The following is a 20,363-nucleotide window of genomic DNA, read 5'->3' on the forward strand; positions in this document are numbered from 1 at the left end:
GGGCAGGAGAGGGGGAAGGGCGCGACACCAGCAACAGCCTTCAACTATCCATCAAAGCCCCTCAAGGTGGAGGCAAACAGGGCCTCCCTCCCACTCCGTGTCCTCAACCTGACCTGCAAATAGTAGAGAAAGTAGAACCCCTTTTCGTACCTGAGAGGGGAAGAGGGGGGAGAGGGGGGAAAGGGGCGAAAGGGGGGGTAAGGGAAGGGGAGAGGGAGCCCAGGGGGACGAGGAGGAGGACGGGGCGGTCAGGGCTGTGCCCGGATAGGTAAGGGGGTTTCAGAAGATAGCGGGGGGTGGGAGGGGTTCGGGGGGGGGGAGAACGGGGGGGACACTACACCAGGGGGTAAACCAGGATTGGGAGCGACGTGTGGAGGGTTTCGGGTGCTGTTCTTACGAAAAGGGGTAGATGAAGTCGTACAGGTACAAACGCAGTATAACTCTATTCCCTCGACAACGATGTCATTTCGCATTTGTAGTCCAATTCAATTCAATCCATCGACCGATAAAAACCGAAGTAAAACCCTAAAACCCGGGAAGGCCCCCTCCCGCCTTTCCCCCTCCTTTCTCACGGGATGCTCGAGAACACGTCATCTGGATCCACACCTCCTGACAGATCCGGAACCAAGCGAGTGTACGGATTGTCCGCTCCCAACCGCTCAACCTCCGCCGCCAGTTTGATTGCCCCTTGAGCGGCATGAAACTGGAAGGTGGGGTTGCCGTACAGACGACCCAGAATCTTCCGCTCCAAAAACACAGTGAAGCCTTTATTTATGGAGCAGAAAACCCATTACGGAATGGTGGCCAGGTTGCATTGCACAGGGCACGTGAAAATGTTAAATCACGAATCAGCCATACAAAGATGCTAAGCTATCAGGTACCAGCCGGATGGGTTGTAGTGCAGCGAAATGCCGTGTTAAGCGGGAGAGAGAGACGTACGATGGGTTTCTATCATTGCCGTCCAGGGGCGTAGAACGGCGGAGCTGGGGAAGAGGGAAAGCGTTTGTGTATGTGTGTGTATGTATGTGCATATCTGTGATGTTTTTTACACTATGTGTACACGAGTGTGTTGAGGGGGCCTTTCTGTCACTGTCCGGGTGCCGATGAAGTCGGGGGCGACAGCGGTGCCGGTGATGGCGCCTTGCCAGCTTGTTGGGATGGCGACGAGGGGGAAAGGAGGGGGAAAGGAGGGGGAAAGTAAAACCCCATGCAGGTTCACTCATGAGTGGACCTGAGTGGGGTGATCACTCGGGCGAACTTAATACGGGATACGCCCAAGCAGCTAATACACACACACACACACACAAGCAGTCTTTTAATCCTTTTGCACAATTCTTCTTTTCACGACTGGCTTCCTAAACAAGACGCACACACACATACACACACACGCGTCCGTACCTTCGTTCAGCCAGAAGTGCTCCCATGTCGCATTGGTGACCAGGTTCCCCGTCCAGCTGTGGGCTATCTCGTGTGCGACTACGTTGGTCAGGGACCTGGGGGAGAGGGGGACGGGGGGAGGAGTCAGAAAAAGGGAGGGAACAGGGATTACGGGTTGGAATGTGGAGCGGCACGGGGGATATGAGGGAGGGGAACCTCAACAAGATGCAGGTATAGTACAATGCTACGGGGAGGGGAAAGGTGAGGGGCTCTTAGGTCAGGAGTACATGCAAACAAAGAAAGAAGGGAAAAACATGGAAGTACCGCACAAGTGCAGAAACCTGAACCCGCGCCATGTCCAAAAACCAAAATCCCAAATCCAAACCCTACCTGTCACCCGCCAATAGTGTGGGCGTTACAAAGGTAAGACACGGATTTTCCTGGGGGCCCGGGGGGAAACAGCGGCTGTGTATGTATGTATATGTGTGTGTGCCATATATTTGAAAAACAAAGGTCTCCAATTAGGATTTTCCAGTGGTTGGCAATAGGTTGGCGAATGCTGTTTGAGCTGAAATGGAGTGCACTGTCCAGCAAACACAAGGCCGGGGGAAGGCCACTTTTATACACCCGGTACGGCAAGCGCCACACGATACGGCACGGCAGCGCCAACCGGCGGTGGAAGGTCTTTCTCCCTATCCAACCTATCCACGTACATGTGCGACGAGAAACACACAGCACAGCGCAAGATGGGTGAATGTTAGCTGCAGTCAACGAGATACATTTACCGGCACCCAGGCCTCCCCTTGTGTTGCCAGACTTTCACCCGTACATATGCCGTACCATTCCACCGTAGGGGAAGGATGGCGGCAGCAGCAGCAGGTCGTACCGTCCCCACACGTACTCCCCCACGATGGCTTCCCCTGCGAGCACATGAATGCACAAACATGCGTCATGCATGTGTGTGTATGCTGTATGTATGTATGTATGTATGTATGTATGTGTTTCTGGAGTGCTTAAGGACGCCGGATGCAATTAGGCGACTTAGGATTGGTGTGGAGCTTCGGAAGACATCACGTGGAGGAATACGACACGCGCCATGCGAAACCCGATGCACAACACCACCCCTCTCCTCCGTTGCCTCATCTTTTGCCTCATCCTTTGCCTTCTCCTCCTCCTCCTCCTCGTCCTCCTGCTCCTCCTCCTGCTCCTCCCCTTCCTCACATACCTCTCCTTCCGCAGCTTACACCCCCTTCCCTTTGTTCTAGAGGCTCTCTCCCCCCCTCCCCGACCCTCACCCCTCGGCTCCCCTCCTTCGTTTTCTTCCCCTCCTCCTTCCCCCGACCCTCACCCCCCATCCCCTCGTCCCCCGTACAAGCGCCGGAACCCCAGATCAAACCTCACCCGCCTCCAGGAACTTGGCAGTGTCCGCGAACTCGTGTGCACCCGCCTTTACCATGCTAGGCTCCGACCAGACACGAGTACGGGGACCAAGATCAACCGCCACCAACTGCCCAACCGCCAATGCCAACAGATAGGGCGCGATAGGCACCTTGGCAAAGCAGAGAGGGGGGACGGGGGGAGGTGAACTCGGGGGGAAAGGGAAGTCGAGGGGGCGCCTGCGTAGACATTGATGACATGGACCAATGGAAATATGCATGCAGACACATACACGTGCACACATTCACGCGCGCGTGCAACCCACCTTTTGATTGAAGGAGAAGATGGTGGTGGAGTATGGCGGCTGTACGTCAGCCAGGTTGGGAAGGCCTGGTGGAGTGAATGACCACCGGAGGGTTTGGGTGGGAAGTAAGATGTGTATGCATGTATGTATGTATGAATTATGTACATATGTATGGCAAATCTCCGTCCGGGCAATTTACAGCAGATCCACGTAGATGCGATCCAGATGGGAAAACCCCTGGGCGGGGTGCTCGGTCGAGATGGGTGTAATCATGGTGCTGCGGATGGAGCTGGCGGTGGCTATTCATCATGGGCGGTCCAGCTGCATGAAGCTGTCCTGCTTCTATGGGGCCATACTCCCGCCGTCCTTCCTCTCCTGCCATGGAGTCCAATGCCGGGGTTTTGACAGAATTCAAGTCCCCCACCCGTCTACGGGCGGTGTCATCACTGTTTGCATCTGCTCGTGTGGCCGTTGCTGCCAGGATGTTGCTGATCAGTTCTTGTCTAAGGGCTGCTACCCTATCTGTGGGTGGTGCCGGAGGGGACATAGATGCTGCAGACCTCGATGCGGTGTCCTCCCCAGCGGAGCAGGCAGCTTGTAACAGGGATTGGTGGTGGCATTGGTGTGGTGGGTCTTTGGTAGGCAAGGCAGACCACCTCCAGCCCAAGCTCTGTCCATTGTTCGGGTGCTGCCCAGGTACCTTGCCCTTGTGTTTGCCAGCTGACCTTGCATGTTGTTCCGCATTGCAATTCTCAGGGGCCGGCCCCACACTGCACCCTGTCGGGTGGCGCTTGTTAGCAGTAATTGTCGCTGTTATTGAGCACAATTGGGGTGGGGGGTGGCAGTGGGGCAGTCTCCGGGCTGGGAGTCGGCGCAGGAAGGTGCAGCGCCAGGTGATGGGAGTGGGGGAGCTCACCACCTCGGTCTCAGTCTCCATCTCCATGTCCTCCTTGGCTACCTCAATCACCTCATTGGCTTCATCGCCAAGGCCTTGGTTTCCCCCCCCGGGGGTATCCCCTTAAGGCCTCGTTCACCTTGCGTTGCCGCATGGATTGATGACCACCTTATGTTTTCCCTCTGTTGCCATCTGTTACCGAGTCTTCCGCTTGAGGGCTGCTCCTTCAGGGCCATTTCCAGCCGTTCCTTGTGTTTATGCTGCCCGGGCCATTTCTGTGGACTGTTTGCGAGCTGCCTGGGCCGCAGCTGTTTGCATTAGGAAGAACGCACGTCTGGCCTCCCCTGTCAGGTCTGGCCGGAGGATTCTCTTTGTGACTCCCGGGGTCTGAGGCTTGGGTGTGGGCTTGGGTGTGGGCTTGGTCCGGGAAGAAAAAGAAAAGCTCACAGTCTCAAATGTTGTGTCAGGGGACCGGCAGTCGGCAGCCAGCATTTAAAGATGATCTCGGCAAGCTGGCCTCCCTGAGATCCTCCTGCGGCACCAGGGGGGTGCCAAACATCCCCCAACACTATTTCCCCTAGTGTGAACCCTCAATTGCCCGGGCCACGGTTGGCTTTCAGGGCAAGCTAAAATGCCAAATCTGTATATGTATGTTTGTGCGTGGAATGGTGTGGGGGTTATAGAAGTGCCGTTGGGTTGGGGGGTAAGAAGGAGGTTGGGAGATGGGTATCACTTGAGACGGGTATTCACTGAACCCACCATCACCTGAATCTGGAGAAAACATGTAGGGCAACCATGGCCACATAAATATACTCCAACACATACATCAGTAAGGCACGATTTTGGAGCTCTTTAGCGCAGTTGCGTCGTTGATTTAGACTCCTGCAGTTGGGTTGGGAGTGTTCGGGGCGCTGTACCTGCCCTGACTGATCCTCTTCGTATTTCTCTTGATGCCAAACCTTCACAGCCCTTCCCTCTCTCCCCAAACCCGCCAACCCCCCTAATAACCCCAACAGCACTGCAACCCCATTATTGACACGCACCCTCGGCTGGCGGTGGCTCGTCGGGCACAGCACTCATGAGCGCCGTCAGAGGATGCGGTACCCGTACGACAGCACTGTACGACATCTTGGCTCCAGGGGAGTCTTGGCACGGTACGAGCGAGCGTGCATGTATTGCTTGACACTGCGTGAAGAGGTACGGGTACTGGCCCCCGGCGGTCTGGGCTGGTTCCAAGAACTGTACAGCAGAGGATCCGGGGCTTGTCCTGAATCGTACACCGAGGGCCAATCGAGACCCACGGGTCATCTTTAGGGAGGATGGCAGCTCCACTCGCAATGCAGAGCCCAGGACCTGCGTGTGTGTATATGTATGCATGTAATTGTATGAATACGAGTACAGCACATTTGACGGGAAAATAGTATGTCGCACGTAGCGCAGTTACCACATCAAGGCGCTGGCTGCTGCGATATGCATTCCCAAGAGGTTAGCGGGTGGGGGTAAGATAAACCACAAACGAGTGAAGCTGCTGCCAGGGCAAGAGGGGTGGTGGTGTAGGGGGTGGCGGGTTTGTACCTGGGGGGGGAGGAAAGGGACAGGTAAGGGGGCAAAGATAAGTAAGCTAGGACAGAGGATGGTGGTGGAGGAAGACGATCCACTGGCGATACAGGGTGGTGGAACGTATGATAAGGTCTGGTTGGGCGGGGGGGGAAGGGGCCGTCCCAGTGGGGGTGCTAGGGGGGAATCCTCTGACTAGACACGGTACGGCGACTCCAAAAACACAGACATACATACGCAGTCGGTCGGCTTTCGCACCTTATGTGGTTCATCTAGTTGGTACTTGAGGGGGGTGGGCCCTGTCGCCGCCGCCGCCGCTGCGTCCCCCTCTGAGGCCCCCGGGGGTGTCAGGAGCTCGACACGGTGTATTGCGAGGTCGCGTGTGTCCAGCAGCAGCTCCGGGGGGGCATCCACCTCAGCCACCACATCAAGCTGGTAGTGTAAATTGACCCGGGGGTGGGGGGACGTTAGAGGGTGGGGGCTTGGAAATAATGATATAACATAAAATTAATAAAAATAAATAAGAATGATAATAATATTTTTTCACCCGGGGGGCTTGTCAGGGACCGAGGAGAATGTGTATGTGTGTGCATTCAAGGGGTGAGGGGGTAAAGCACAACTGGGCCCAGGGGAAAAGACATGATCTCTCTGTCTGTCTGTCTGTTTGTCTGTCTGTCTGTCTGCCGTACACCGTCCCAAGGGACCTGCACATTGGCATATTGCATTTTTAGATTGCAGTGTACGGCTGCCGGACAACCCCCCATTCACGCAGTTCGCGTTGTAACTTGCAACACCGCATCTCAGTCGACTGCAGCGGCAGCACTCGCAGAACTGGTTCAGGACGGTACTGCAATGTGGACCGGCAGCGGCCGGCAGCGGCACGGACCGCTTTTGTTTCCCTAACTAACCCTTAACGGTCCTTCACACACACCCTCAGTGACTGACTAACTCTGCTGAAAGGAAGCACTGTTAGGGGATGGAAACTTGGTTCCGGAGCGCATGGTTCTGGAGCGGGGGTCAGATGCGAGCAGAACATTCTTGTCAACTACCGCGTAAAGTCCTGTAAGACACTGATTAATGCCCGCTGGCTTCTGCGGGGAGTCATGCGCATGTGAGAGCCACATTCGGCTGTCCGTGCCTGCACCAGGACTCTTCCGTTTGTTCTGTGGCCTGACCTAGCCTGTAGATTCGCGCCATATCCGTGGGTTGCGCCAACCGACAACCGCTAACCTCAATATCATAATTTACATATAATTTATTATCCAAAGCAACTCAGCTGGCGAGGATGGGGATGTGCAGTGCTCTTGGGATGGTATGTGTGTATGTGTGTGTATACGTAGGGGGTGGGGCGGGAGACCTGGGGGGCCAAACGGGGTTAGCACGTTGGCGAGGGCGTAAGAGAGGGAGGGTGTGTCGGAAGGGCCCTATGCAAGGGACACCTCGTACCGCCCCGTACCGCCTCTTCATGTATAATGGTATCTTGCGGGGATGATCGTGGCCTGACATGTCATGTGCCGTACACCACCGTAGTGTGCCGTACCTTGACGTATCCTTCAATGACCTTTTGGTCCAGGTTTACGTCCAGCTCTGCGGGGAATACTCGGGAGATGAGACGTGTGCATGTGTTTTGTATTTTACGGAACCTGTGTACGGAAGGCCCCTTTGAAACCCACCGCCTCCCCTCACTGCGCCTCCTGAATCCCCATCCTCCAAGCTAACACGCCTCTTAAGAGGACTTCACGTCCTAGGCGCTGCCACCCCCATGCCATCTTCTGACACACATGTCGCCCTATGTCGTACTGTGCCGTACTATACTCACCAAAGGCGCTGTGGGTGACTCGGACTTGGTGGAAGTTACTGAGACTGGAATGGTCCTTAGCCATAGGTCCCGAAAAAGGAAAGCTGGGGCTGGGAAGAGTTGACGGGGAGGAGCGGGACTGAGCAGCTGCTGCTATTGCTGTGGAGGTGGAGGAGGAGGTGGAGGCGGATGTGGTAGAAGGGTGTGGCCGGGGGGAGGATGCGGGGTGAGAGCGCGATAAGCGCGCGCGCAGGCGGGAAGATGATAATTGATTGGACGTAGGTTTTATTTCAGCAGGTGTGATTGGGAGTGTATTAGAAGAGCTACTGGTGCGAGATCTATTAAAAAGGAGTTGAAGAGGCACCGCGCGGGTGCGACAGCGTAGAGCTAGGGCTGTGGTGAAGCTACCCAGCATGACAGAATGCTTGAACAAGCTACGCGACACGCTGTGCGCCTTTGACTGCACCGGAACGTGTGCTGCCTTAGGAAGTCTTTCGGAATGTTGCTTTGTGGAATTGGAGTTCTGCTGTACCGTACGTCATGAGACGGCTCCGGGCGAGTCACGGTCGCTGTCACGTGTAGCTTTCCATTCGTGTCCCTTTGGAAACTGGTAAGATGATGAAGCTCTTTAGGTGGCCATCAGCTTGAATGAAGTTTGTAAAAGCTCATTCTATTCTTGCCTCACATTGAAGTCCTTTTGGCGCTAAGAGCTCTGCATCAGTTGACTTTATGATAATAATCTTATGCATAAAAGCTACATCGTTTCGTTACAATAACGCTGAGCTGCTATACTTGCTTGAGCGTTCTTCGTGGAAACATGACGAGAGTTGGCTTTACATTGGTTCTTTCAGGAGTTGCTGATACACAGCTTAACACCGTCTGCAAACCCTTGAGTTTCATTTCCTCCATGATCTCGCACTACCCGGGTCTCGACTCGGCCATCTCCGCCTGCCTCGCCTAGCACAACATGTTGCAACCGCAGGGCGGCCCGGCGACCTGCCCCGCACTCCTTTATCCCCCAGCCGGTGCCCCACTTCCCCACACCGTACCGGCATGCCCCCCTTTCTGGCGCTCGCCGCCACACGCAGTCCCCACTTCATAGTACGCATATGCCCATCAGAGCGCTTCATCAGCTGCGTCATCGAGTAATGCAGTGCCTCGCGAATGTATGCCTGCCAAGCGATTAATGCGCGCTAGCTGCTGCGCCAAAGCCTGCCGGCAAGTCGAGTCCATCCGCTCCTGGCTGGTGACCGTCGGCGGACTACTGTATGTGGCATCCCCTGGCCCCGCGGGCCAGCCCGATCCCTACTGCTGCTAAGTCCTCTCTCGTGCAAAAAGCCTGTGTGGCAAAAAACGAAAAACCTGTACTGCATTCTTTTGTACGCATCCTTTCCTTCTCACCGTTACTACAAACCATCCGTATCCGTACCCAAGTCAAGCGAAAGATTGTACGATGTATGACATTGTACACTTGCCTTACCAGACACGCGGTAAACGACGACGTACGGCATATAAACGACAGCCTCAGGGTCCGTTGCTGCCACGGGTTATTACTGCAGGATGAATGCCGGTTGTGCCGCTGGCGGCGCGATGTCGTACTTCAGCGCCACCGCAGTCGGCCCCGCCGCCGGTGCTGCGGTCCCCGCCACCTCCAGAGGCACCTCAAAACAAATTTGTTCAAAGAGACACACGTCATTCTGCTGACAGTAGTACACCTTGGCCAAAACGCGCAGTAGCAAACGGTCGTAGCCACCAGGGGGTGACTGAGCCCGCGGCGCTGCCGCCGGCGACACAGATAGCGTTACGCTGGGCGCCACGCTGTCTGGTAACTGGCCACTTGCTGGCCGTACGACAGTAGCCGTGGCGTCAGCCCCCGGCGCCGCTGCCAGCACCTGGCAGTAGTAGCTACTGCTCGCCCCTGCCGTCAAGTGGTAGCCCGGCGGCAGGCCAACGGTAACCGTCAAGGAACTGCCGCTGGGGCCAACTGCCAACGGCTGCAGCGTGCGCACTAGCTGGAAGCCCGCCGGTACCGCCAACCCCGGCACCGTGGCGCCGGCAGCGATTGCTGCCAGCGGATCGACCCGTGGGTCAGGCACTCCGGTCAAGCCCAGCGTGCTGACGCGTTGCGTTTTTGGATCCAAAATCCGTACGGCACTGTTATTCGTATCCGCGATGAGTATGGTGCCGTTGGGGCCGCGGCACAGCCCGGCGGGCTCCGAGAACTGCGCTGCCGTACCGACACCATCCCGGAAGCCGGCGGCGCCGCTGCCAGCGAGCGTTACAATTTCATTGGTATTGGGATTCAGCGCCTTTATGCGGTGGTTGTACGAATCCGCCACGTAGATGGCAGATCCGTCAGCGGAACTCAGGACTGCCAGAGGGTGCTGAAGCAACGCCTCGGCTCCGAAACCGTCCTTGTCACCAAACCTGGCCAAGAGGGAGAGGAAGATGTGGGAGGATACCAAGGGAGGGAGGAACATGGTTTGTTATCCTCTTGGTGCTGATAATGTTAATGGTGTGATGGTGGTGTTGGAAGCGTTATGGCGCATTAGTTGGAATTTAGGCGATCTGATTCTCGCTCCTGCTTGCAGCTCTTGTTGCTTCCAGCTGAGAACTGAACATCATCTTCAACATGCGCCTGCTCCTCCTCCTCCTGATGCAGGCTACCCACATCCAGGACCCGCTCGCCCACCCGCAATGAAATCACCCCAACCCCCACCCCACACAGGAAACCTTCCTGGCGCCACCCTGCCACCCACCACAACCCACATCCCCCCCCCACCCAAGACCATCTCAGACAGCCCCTGTGCAACACACATACATACATGTGCATATGGATACATACATAGATACACACAGCGCGAAACTTACCTGAACAGGTTATCTGAGAAGAGCGGGTCTCCGCCAACCTTCAGTCCACTGCCGCCACTGCCGAGATCCAACACCCGGATCGTGGATGACTCCGAATCGGCCACGTACCTTTACTCGGGTGGAGTATGCGGGGGTATGGTGCAAGGGGGTAGGGGGTAGGGGAGAGGTAGTTTGGAACGGTAGGGGGGCCGCCACAAGGGTTTAGGACCACCCGGACCGAGGCCAACGGGGGCGCCACAAACCCTAGAGTCGCACACAAGCTGTATTTAGTTAGGGCAGTTAGGGCGAACTCCCAACGGCAGGCAGTAGTGGTACAAAAGGAGTAACAAAAGAAGCAAAACAGAAGAAGAAGAAAACTAAAAAGAAAAAGGAGCAGCAACATGAAAAGAAATGAAGGGGAATGACCCGACGTGCGCACCTGGCATAGCATCTCAGATATACACGCTACATACATACATACATACATACATACATACATACATACATACATACATACATACATACATACATACATGCGGCCAAACCCCCTTTGAAACCCCCGCCTTTCCCCGCAACTACCCCTCCAATAGTCCGATTGCTTCCGCCCAACCACACACAAACATTCCACCCCTCCTTCCCTCCAGGGCCTCACTCTGTGCTTCTTGTATGTTCTCTTTCCCATCTTCCCCGAACCATCAAGGCCCACCTCACGATTCACACTCCCCCCCCATGATCTCCTCGTCCCCAACAAGCACGTACACACACATATATATGTGTACATACATATGTACATACTGCGCAAGTTCGGCCCCGCTTTCCTCACATCAGTCCGCTGCCGTCCCCAGCCAGAGATAGGCCGCTGGGTTGGGCCCACGAGGTGGTGAAGGGCGTGGGGCCGTTCTGGTTCCGTTCCGCACCAGTGCCACTGAAGAGAGCGGCGGTCCCCGAGGAAAGCTCCAAGTCCCAGATCTGGTGCTGACCTGCCAGGGCGATGTAAAGGTAGTCCTGCGGGAGGGGGGGTCGCGTGGGGATAGCATGGGTGGGGTAAGAGGGGGGGAGAGGGGGGTAAGAGGTGGAAAAGGTATTGATTTTGGAGGGGGAAGGGACGGATGCGGTCGTAATGAATACGATAGGAGTTGTGCATTGGGGCGGGAGGGGAGGGGAAGGGGGGAAGGAAAGGAATAAAGGGAATAAAAACACCCCACGTCCGCCGCCACGAACTCAGCAGCGCGTGTTGCGAGAGCTTCGTTACTGATTTCTTACAGTGCCATGCGCTTGGTATGGGTCCTTTGTTAAGCACCCCCGGTCAGCCTCGTCGATCATAACCCCGGTCCGCTCCCTGTGCCCCTGCTCCCTGTGTGCCTTCCTTCGCCCTGCTCCTCCCCGCCCGGCCTCTCCCACCTGCCGGGCATCAAGCTCCACGTCCCAGGGGGAGTTGAGCGGCTGCGGGAGGAATTGGAAGACGGGTAACCAAGGAGCAGCAGCAGCAGCAGTAGCAATACAAGCGGTAGCAGTAAGTGTCGATGTTCAGGTTACGCCATGCGGGAAAGGAATAGACCCAACAAAGCAGCATACCAACCCAACCAAGCAAGCGCACATAAGAAGGCGCACATGGATAAATGAAGTTTGACATGAAAGAAAATATTGAGCGGAAAGGGCAACCATCATATCAGGTCGAGGATTCACGAGGACCCCGAGGCTGGTCTGCGGGAGGCGTGTGCGCCGCTTTCTCTAACCCCGGCTGCACTGCCCCCGCCTAGTGCTCCCTCCCCTCCTCGGCCCCCCTCCTTTCCGCCCCACCTGCGCCGAGCCCCCCCGGCCCCCCCGGTAGTCACGGCCCTTGCTGCCGTTGCCTGCCAGAGTGATCACTGTGTTGGAGGTCAGGTCACAGCACCGGACCTGCGGCAGACGGGATGGAGCGGAAGGGTGGGGAGAGGCCGAGGATTGACGTGCAGGGAATGGGGAGTGGGCATGTGGGGGGTTTACAAAGTGGCAAACCCTAGGGGCGTCCCGATGTGGGCTCCGGGCCGGGGCGAACGTGGACTGGAGGCCCCAAATCCCATATGGCGAGGGTATTGCAGTGTAGTGTAGTGTAGTGTAGTGTAGTATAGTGTAGTGTAGTGTAGTGTAGTGTAGTGTAGTATAGTGTAGTATAGTGTAGTGTAGTGTAGTGTAGTGTAATGTAGTGTAGTACATAGATATTTAGGTGCGTGCTGGCCGACAGAGGGCCAGAGGAGCAGTGCTTCGGGCGACACATGCACACGGGGAAACGTAGGGGGAATGGAATGGCGCTGTACAATGTGTGAAAAGGACTGCCGTGCTGACTGGCTGGAGTGGAGTGGAGCGGAGCAGAGCGACGCCTGCTGCTGCTGCTGCTGCTGCTGCTACTGGGGTGAGAGAGCAGGGCCGGAATGAAGTCCCTTCAGACACTGGCCCTGCCCCTCAGCCTCAGTCAGTCAGTGCATAGCCTGCTCCCCTCTCGCAACCAACCCCGAGCCCCGAAGCTCCTGCACCAAGCCCCCTCAGTCCCCCCTCAACCCCTACCGCATGGTTCTCCGTATCCGCCACAAAGAGCTGGTTGCGGCGGGGGCTGAACACCAGGCCTTGGGGCCGGTTGAACGCAGCGGTCTCGAAGGAACCGTCGCGAAGCGCGGGGCCATTGCCTGAGGAAAAGAGGGGGCGGGTTGAGTGCACGGAGGCGGTACGGCGGGAAGTGGTTCGCGGCGACGGCCCTACGAGCCAGGAGCCGGCAGCAGGGAGGGGGCGAAGTGCCCGGGGGGGGATATATCATTAACTCATCACATACACGCACAGGGGTTGGGCATACGCCGACACAGCGGCAAGAGGAGCCGCCCGATGGGCAGCTTGCGATGGGCTACGTAGGGTTTCTTCGGAACCTTTCCCACCCTCCTTCCCCCTGCCGCCTTTACGGTGTAATACCCCACAGGTCCCGCCCTGCTCGCCTCTCGTTCTGTCACCCCTGCGCCTTCTCTTCTCCCTTAGCCTCTCTCCCCCCCCTCCCCTTTTCCCACCACCCCACCACCCCACCCCGCTCACCCCCGATCTGCTCAATGAAGCGGCCATTGAGATCGGTTATAACAATACGGTGGTTGTTGGAATCCGAAACGAACAACCGGCCGCTAGACAGGTCAGAGGCGATCTTGCCAGGGTAGCGCAGGGGGCTGGCCACAGCGCTTTCCTGTGCATGTGTGTGTGTATTTGCCGGGTTGGGGGTGGGGAGAGGTTTCCCCGGCGATCCAGGTCAGGAGGAATAAGGGGGCCCAGGGCAGCGGCGGCGGCCTCGGTAGAATTTGCCTCAGGTCGTTGGGGGCTAATCGGCAACAACAACAACAACAACAGCCAACCATCAACAACCTCCTCAACTCAATACGTCCTCCCCCATCCCCCTCGTTCTCGCTCGTCGCGGGGTTCTTGGCTATTTACTTTTTGTCATTTTCCTGGCTGGCGAGCGACGGAACGGCACTCAGCGGCAATTTCCTGTGGTGGCATTTCTGCAGGCAGACTAACTTACGACATCGTAGGAGGGGGTTACCCTAAACAGCTCCGAGAAGGGGTTTACCGTCTTCGTGTTGGGTTCACGAGTCGCGTCATTTGTCGCATTTTCCAACGTAGACACGGCCACCCAGCCCACCCAACCACCCAACCCACCGGCGGCGTCTTGTTCCGTTCAAGTGCCAATGGAAGGGGGGTCGAGCCATCCAACTGCCCGGTCTCTCCGTAGTACTGCAGGGCCGCTGTGATGAGGTCCTCAAGATCCTGTGGGTGAGGAAAAAGGCGTGTACGGCACATGGGGACAGTGACTGGGGGAACGAACTGGGAAGTGGTGGCCGCAATGCGAGCGGTAAGAGGCAGGCGGGGGAGGGGGGGGAGGAGGGGCAGGAGGGGCAGGAGGGGGAGGGGGAGGAGGAGGAGGAGGGGGAGGGGAAGGGAGACATGCCCACGTGGGGGGGTTTGCCGTGTGGGGGTTTAGAGAACCCGCGTCGGGTGCCGCGGGGGCTGCCGTGTGGTTAGAGAACACTGGTTAGAGAGCCCCTGTTCGGCACTTTTACGGCTTAACCCCAAACCAAACAACCTCACGCAAATGAATGGACTCCATCACGACACTGCTTCGTTAGTCCTTTGACTTCTTTCGCCGTTTTCGCCCTCCGACACCCCGACTCCGACAGTCTTCAGCCTGAAAGCAACCCATGGAAACCCGGCTCCTTGACTCCCTATTCCATTCCAACCACCTAACCACCCTGTCTCCATTCCACCCTACCAACCTACCACCTAACCAACAAACTGCCCACCTGCCTATGGCCTTCCCCCGACAGCATGGCGATGAGCTTCCCCCCGGGAGACACAACCGCCAGAGTAGGCCAGGAGCTCACACCCAGAGCCGCCCACACGGCCATTCCCCGGTCGTTGACAACCGGATGACTGATGTCGTACCGAAGTACGGCAGCACGGATGGCGGAGCTGAGGGGATTAAGGTGGTGGCGCGTGGTGGAATGGAAAGGGCGTTGTGGGATGGCAATAGGGACAGGAAGTGTTGCGCGTTATAAAGGAAAGGAGAAGGGAAAGCTACTGAATGAGTGCGTGTTGTGGGGGCAGGGCGGGGCATTGGGATGGGCCTAACCCACCACCGCTGTCCAGTATTTTTCAGGTTCCGTGTTGCAACCGTGTTGTCGTGTTGTTGATGATCTTCTCAAGGCGTTTCATAAAACACACACACACATATATGCGTGCTTCACCAACAACCCTCATACAGGCAGGCGGGCGCTGATGCCCATACCTGTAATGCGTTGCTACCCAGGCCTACATACATACACATATACAAACACACGTACCTGTCTTTCTCGTTGTCAAATTTGGCGCTGTGGACTCCCACCACCGCCACAGGAGCACTTGCAAACTGGGTCTCCAGCTCGGCCAAATCCTTAGTAGGGAGGAGGGGGGAAAGATGAGAGGTTGTGGGCGTGGAATCTGAAACGATGGTGTGTGTGTGTGTGGGGGGGGGGGGGTCGAACGCGCCTTTCCAACAAGCTGCTATTGCTGTGGGCTTGGAAGCTAGGGTTAGAAGCAACCAAATGCAAGCTTCAACTGAACGACGCCCGATGGGAACAGAACCCGCCATAAAGGGTTGACCAGATGGGGGGTAGCATTGGCTTTGGGAAGTTTCTCCGCACATCGGGCCTTCTTTTCGTTCTCAGCCCAGCATGACGACCTATCCCCCACACCCATCTTTGAGCGCTAGAGTTTATTATATGCATATGGAGGTCCGCGGCGCGCGCACATTGCAAGCCATGGCCCTTCCGCCCAACAGTAACGCACACAGGGTTTTATAGACATACATACACCACCTCATAGCTTCCTTACCGCGGCTCCGTTCTTTAAAATATTACAGAACTAAACCCCAAAAGACCCGCACCGGAAGGGCGTGAATGCAGTTGATGCAGCAGTACGTCCAGAAGTCCAGCAACACCACCCTGCCCGCCAGGCTACCCCGGCTGGTAGGGGGTCCCGTAAGAGTGAGGGGCGCGGAGTTGAGCCAGTCGGCGCCGCGGGGGAAATCCGGCACCTCCTGTACGCATAGAGGTACACACGTGGAAACGCTTTTACAGACGAGGCCCAACCAGAAGCGTGGAGCTATCACACAGCACGGTAGTGTGCTTCGGGTAGAGTTGGGGTGAAAAAACTGGCAAAATTGGCAAACTTGCTTCACATGTTGATAAAGCAAGAGGACTGACTAACAGAAACAGGACTTACAGGACGTGCATGCACATCAGACCAGGTTGAGCTCCCATCGGATGAGGTTAACCAGCTACAGGTTGACAACTACAGCTCCTGTAAAAAAAGCACACATTTCACCTACATACCGAACTGCAATGATCTTTCCCGCATCCACCATCCTATCAATCATCTCTGCGCCGGCCCTGCCACGCACCCCCACCCACCCTGCCACCTCCCCGGCGCTCCAGGTCGGCAATGTAGCGCTTGAAGGCGGCCACCCTGTCACCACCGTCCAGGGATTCCGGGGCCTGTAATAGACAAACACACGCAGCAGCAGCCAAAAGTAAAGCAAGGAACGCAGTTGCGCCGGTAATTACCCCTTTCTAGCAGCGGTAATTAATGGCACAGACAAGGCTTGTGCCCTCTACAAGGCTTGTGCCCAGGTGCGCATGTAGGCATACAATCATGTTGATGCTTTTTATTGGGGATGGTTGCGTGACCCCAACCCAATGCGTAACCATGTGGAGCACGTCAGGCTCACGCCTGGCTAACCTGTCATGGGTACTTGTCAGCGAAAGCCAAGAAGCTGTCAGCAGGAATGGCGGATGATGCAGAGACGAGGATAAGCCATTTAGTTGTCTGCTACGCATCAGGATACCAATAGCAAACGACCTTAAACTTCAAAAGTTACATTTAATAATGGTGTGTCTCTCTGAGAAGACGTTATATTTTACATTTTATACTTCCATACTAGGCGCCGAGGTCGCGCGTTGCGCAGATCCTCAGCCTTTCAAAAATTTAGCCATGCCGGACACCCGAAGGGCCGACTACGAAAGGCCCTCGCACAGTGCAAGGCGAAGACCAATCAAACAACCGAGGCCATATGGACCACCTCGAGAAGCGGGCCAGGTAAGTATGCTTATACAAGACAGGCTTTAGGTAGGACCTCTATCGGCTGCATAATGAAGGAAACGTGTGCGCGATGGTGGGTCACATTACCTGCACCACCATCACCACCGGCCTTCTTCATCCACAATCCACAACTGACAACAAGCCATTTATTCTTTTAAACATGAAAACGACACTGACCCAGCGCGCTGGTGCACAGTGTAGATCATCGCAACCCTTCTTCCGGACCCCCGGCTTCACTGTCTGTATGCCAACCCCCATACCACCCCTCATCCGATCCCACACCCACCCTAGCACTGTAACCCACCAGCACCCCACCTTACCACCATCCCATTCGGACCCACCGGCGGCGGCATCAGCGCATTGATCAGCGCCTGCGGACTCGCGAAGGACATGGCCTTGGACCGCGTAGCTGCCACGTAGAAGCAGCCCGCGGCACCCGCAAGGGAGGCAAACTTGAGCAGCTCCCGGCGGGTGGTGCGGTAGCCGGCGGGCATCGGCACAGGTTGGTTGAGCCAGCCCTGGAGGGAAGAGGAAGGGGGCGTGGTTAGCGGTGGAGATAATATGACGGTTGTATTGTCCTTGATACCGTACGACAGTTGGGCCATGCGAGGGTTAGTAAGACGCATATGCGTGCGGATATCCAGAGCGAGATGAGCGCGGTTAACGAGGAATTCATGGTGAACCCTAAACATGTCAATGTAGATTGGAGAAGAGTTGAGAGGGGGAGGGGGCAAGGGACGTTCCAATCTGTCTGGCGTTGCGGTGGCATTGCCACAGCGATGCAAGGTACTAGGGTGCACGACTACGACATGTCATCCGCACGTTCCAATGTTATTCAGATGTATATAGTGCACGGTGCGGGTGTAGTGATTTCGCAGGCTTAACCCTCTGGCTCAGCTCACCCGCACAGCTCTATTGCTGCTGGTGCTTCCACCGCTGCTGCTAAGCGCGCGGCTGTCGGTGCTGGCTGGTTGAGGTCCTGATTGGCTGGATGTGGCTGGTGCTGTAGGGGCATGCTGTGATGTTGCGGTGGTGGGGATAGAGTCGGTCGACTTGGGCGCCGTGGGTGGAAGGATTGGGTGGGTGGTAGCGATGACATCGGCGGTTGAGGTGGAGGTTGCGGGTGCGCCAGCTGATGGCTCTTCTGGACTAGCATGACATACACGGTGTTTTATTATGCAGGGCTTGGACTGAAGAATCACACGCGAGGAGCCCCAGCGGCAGTGGTGATGCGCAAGCATAGCTTGGCGCTGCATGTTTTGATACGCTTTAGGACGATTACTAGTACTATGTGTAATATATAATGTATATTCAACCGGAATATACGAGAAACAACACGAGTGCCAGGGTGTGCGGTTCTTTGCTTGCAGCCCTCACAGCCAATCAAATGTTCATGTATTAAGCATCACCCCGCATTTTGCGCAAGTGACTTATGCCTTTGCATTTTATGCGTATATGGGAGATGGCAGTGAATGCCTACATCCCGCACTCACAACAGCAGGGCACAACAATGACTAACCGTAAACGATGACTTAAGGGCGCGGGGGGCCTCCTGATTCCCAGCACGTATCAAAATGCGCATCACCTGCCCTGCTGTTCATATTTTGTCATTAACACACGATCTTGTATGTTGACTGGTTTTTCTCTTTTCACGAATGTTTGCGGGAGTGACCCAACACCGTCTTGCTGTCCCTGCATTGTAAGGTCTTCAGCGCAGATGTCAACTTTATATTTCCACGTTTAGCGCTTTGACCAACAGGAAGGACAGGGGATTGCTGTGTACTTGTATCGTCATTTTCGCAACACCGTCCCGAGATGTCCAAACTGTTAGCCCAAGCAGGCAGAAATTTGCGTCGGACAGCCGTTGTATCCAACAAGCGGCCTTTTAGGTATGTCCTTCCTTTCTTACTATGGTTACTATGATCAACCTGCTTTCGGTTGCTAGGTTTGTTGTCGTGCGGTCCCAACGCCACCAACAGACAGTTCCCTGGCTTTCGGATACCTATGGAATCACAAAATCTTCGCAGCACGGCAATATCTTGTACCACCCATCGACTTGCTGCGCGATGCACGTTCGCTAAGCCACAGTCCTCAACCTCAACACTACGCGGGGTCCCTCCCTCACCCCCGATCGTCTCCCAGTGACACTTACCACCGCAACCCCGCTCCTAAGTTATCTATTTCTCCCACTTTTCCGTCAAATCTGCCTCCTGCAAATACGCAGCTATGAAAGCATCCTGATAGCGGCAGACGCGATCAGCGTGGAGCTATGCAAGAAGCTCCGAAACCCAGCCAAAACCGCCTCCGGCTCTGTGTCCGACACCGTTCTCGATACCCCGCCCCGCGTGGGGCTCTACGCTGCTCCGGGCCCCGAATACCTGGCGGCCACTTGGGCGGTGTGGCAGGCAGGCGGCATTGTCGTACCGCTGGCTACGTCGCACCCGCCGCCGGAGCTGTCATATGTGTGTCAGGATGCCGGTGTGTCGGCGGTAAGTCCAGGGAGGCAGGGAACCGGTTACATAGTGTTTTTGCTGTAAGAGGAGGGTTGCTAGCCATGTTGTGCTTCTACTGCACAAGTCAGCCTGACCACGTACTCAGGGTTGGCTGAAGCACATAATGCCTACCGTTTCAGGGCACTATCAGCCCCTCTTCCCGCTTGCAATACCCTGCTTCGGCCCCGTTGTCAGCTTTCCCCCCCAACACACACACACACACACACACCCCTCTTTTTTAATCCCCCTGCAGGTCCTCACACCCCCCGACCAAGAGGCTCGACTGGGCCCTATCGCGAGAGAACACGGTGCCGTGCTGCAGCTCCTGGAGCCCCTGACCGGCGGTAGCAGTAGCGGCAACAGCGGTGCCGGCCGTACTGTAGCGAGCGAGGCGGACGTAGCTACGGAAGAGGAGGGTTTGGTTTCGGAGCTGGGTGGTGATCTCAGCGGCAGTAGCCCCACTGGCGCCCTCATCATCTACACCAGCGGCACCACCGGGAAGCCCAAGGGGGCGCTGCACACACACAGGTGGGACCCTAGGGGGGCACAAGCCGGTACGTGTGTCTGTCTGTGTGTCTGTCTGTGTGTCTATGTGTCTGTCTGTCTATGTGTCTGTCTGTCTGTCTGTGTGTCTGTCTGTCTATGTGTCTGTCTGTTTATGTGTCTGTCTGTCTGTCTGCCTGTCTGTCTGTGTGTCTGTCTGTCTATGTGTCTGTCTGTCTCTGTGTCTGTCTGTCTGCCTGTCTGTCTATGTGTCTGTCTGTCTATGTGTCTGTCTGTCTGCCTGTCTGTCTGTGTGTCTGTCTGTCTATGTGTCTGTCTGTCTATGTGTCTGTCGGTGTGTCGTCGGCAGTTGAGCAAACTTATTGATTCTTGCTCATCATATGACTCCCTGCCCCGCCCCGCCCCGCCCCACCCCGCCCCACCCCGTCCCCGCCCCGCAGGAGCCTCCACGCCCAGGTAGCCTCCCTGGTAGCGGCCTGGCAGTGGCGCCCCGCCGACCGCCTGCTGCACTGCCTGCCCCTGCACCACATACACGGCATCGTCAACGCGCTGTACTGCCCCACA

General features: G+C 56.4%; 3 protein-coding genes across 3 annotated transcripts in view; 1 reads left to right on the top strand and 2 right to left on the bottom strand.

The window, feature by feature from the left end:
- VOLCADRAFT_104039 (uncharacterized protein) overlaps positions 1-8,057 on the bottom strand; it is a gene marked incomplete at both ends in the record, with an annotated part of 10,994 nt that extends 2,937 nt beyond the window's left edge. Inside the window, 15 exons of the mRNA XM_002948787.1 lie at positions 114-150; positions 573-765; positions 1,399-1,493; positions 1,768-1,817; positions 2,218-2,297; positions 2,779-2,926; positions 3,080-3,118; positions 3,483-3,580; positions 3,784-3,868; positions 3,975-4,048; positions 4,997-5,306; positions 5,769-5,942; positions 7,051-7,097; positions 7,330-7,467; positions 7,994-8,057. Coding sequence (XP_002948833.1) covers positions 114-150; positions 573-765; positions 1,399-1,493; positions 1,768-1,817; positions 2,218-2,297; positions 2,779-2,926; positions 3,080-3,118; positions 3,483-3,580; positions 3,784-3,868; positions 3,975-4,048; positions 4,997-5,306; positions 5,769-5,942; positions 7,051-7,097; positions 7,330-7,467; positions 7,994-8,057 — 1,632 coding nt within the window. The remainder of the gene's footprint in view (positions 1-113; positions 151-572; positions 766-1,398; positions 1,494-1,767; positions 1,818-2,217; positions 2,298-2,778; positions 2,927-3,079; positions 3,119-3,482; positions 3,581-3,783; positions 3,869-3,974; positions 4,049-4,996; positions 5,307-5,768; positions 5,943-7,050; positions 7,098-7,329; positions 7,468-7,993) is intronic.
- Positions 8,058-8,127: 70 nt separating this feature from the next.
- Positions 8,128-17,297, bottom strand: VOLCADRAFT_80356 (uncharacterized protein; the record flags this gene model as incomplete). Its single annotated transcript, XM_002948788.1, has 13 exons — positions 8,128-9,735; positions 10,180-10,287; positions 10,982-11,163; positions 11,560-11,601; positions 11,959-12,057; positions 12,703-12,821; positions 13,216-13,357; positions 13,828-13,935; positions 14,469-14,637; positions 15,009-15,097; positions 15,590-15,742; positions 16,116-16,199; positions 17,145-17,297. The coding sequence occupies 13 exons, from the start codon at positions 17,295-17,297 to the stop codon at positions 8,859-8,861; spliced, it is 2,325 nt and encodes a 774-aa protein (XP_002948834.1). The 3' UTR covers positions 8,128-8,858.
- A 1,416-nt stretch (positions 17,298-18,713) lies between these two features.
- Positions 18,714-20,363, top strand: part of VOLCADRAFT_104041 (uncharacterized protein) — a gene marked incomplete at both ends in the record, with an annotated part of 6,088 nt that continues 4,438 nt past the window's right edge. The window contains 4 exons of the mRNA XM_002948668.1: positions 18,714-18,748; positions 19,028-19,292; positions 19,549-19,823; positions 20,240-20,255. Of these exons, the coding sequence (XP_002948714.1) occupies positions 18,714-18,748; positions 19,028-19,292; positions 19,549-19,823; positions 20,240-20,255 (591 nt within the window). The remainder of the gene's footprint in view (positions 18,749-19,027; positions 19,293-19,548; positions 19,824-20,239; positions 20,256-20,363) is intronic.

The sequence above is a fragment of the Volvox carteri genome (assembly GCF_000143455.1).
Source record: "Volvox carteri f. nagariensis unplaced genomic scaffold VOLCAscaffold_11, whole genome shotgun sequence".
NCBI lineage: Eukaryota > Viridiplantae > Chlorophyta > Chlorophyceae > Chlamydomonadales > Volvocaceae > Volvox > Volvox carteri.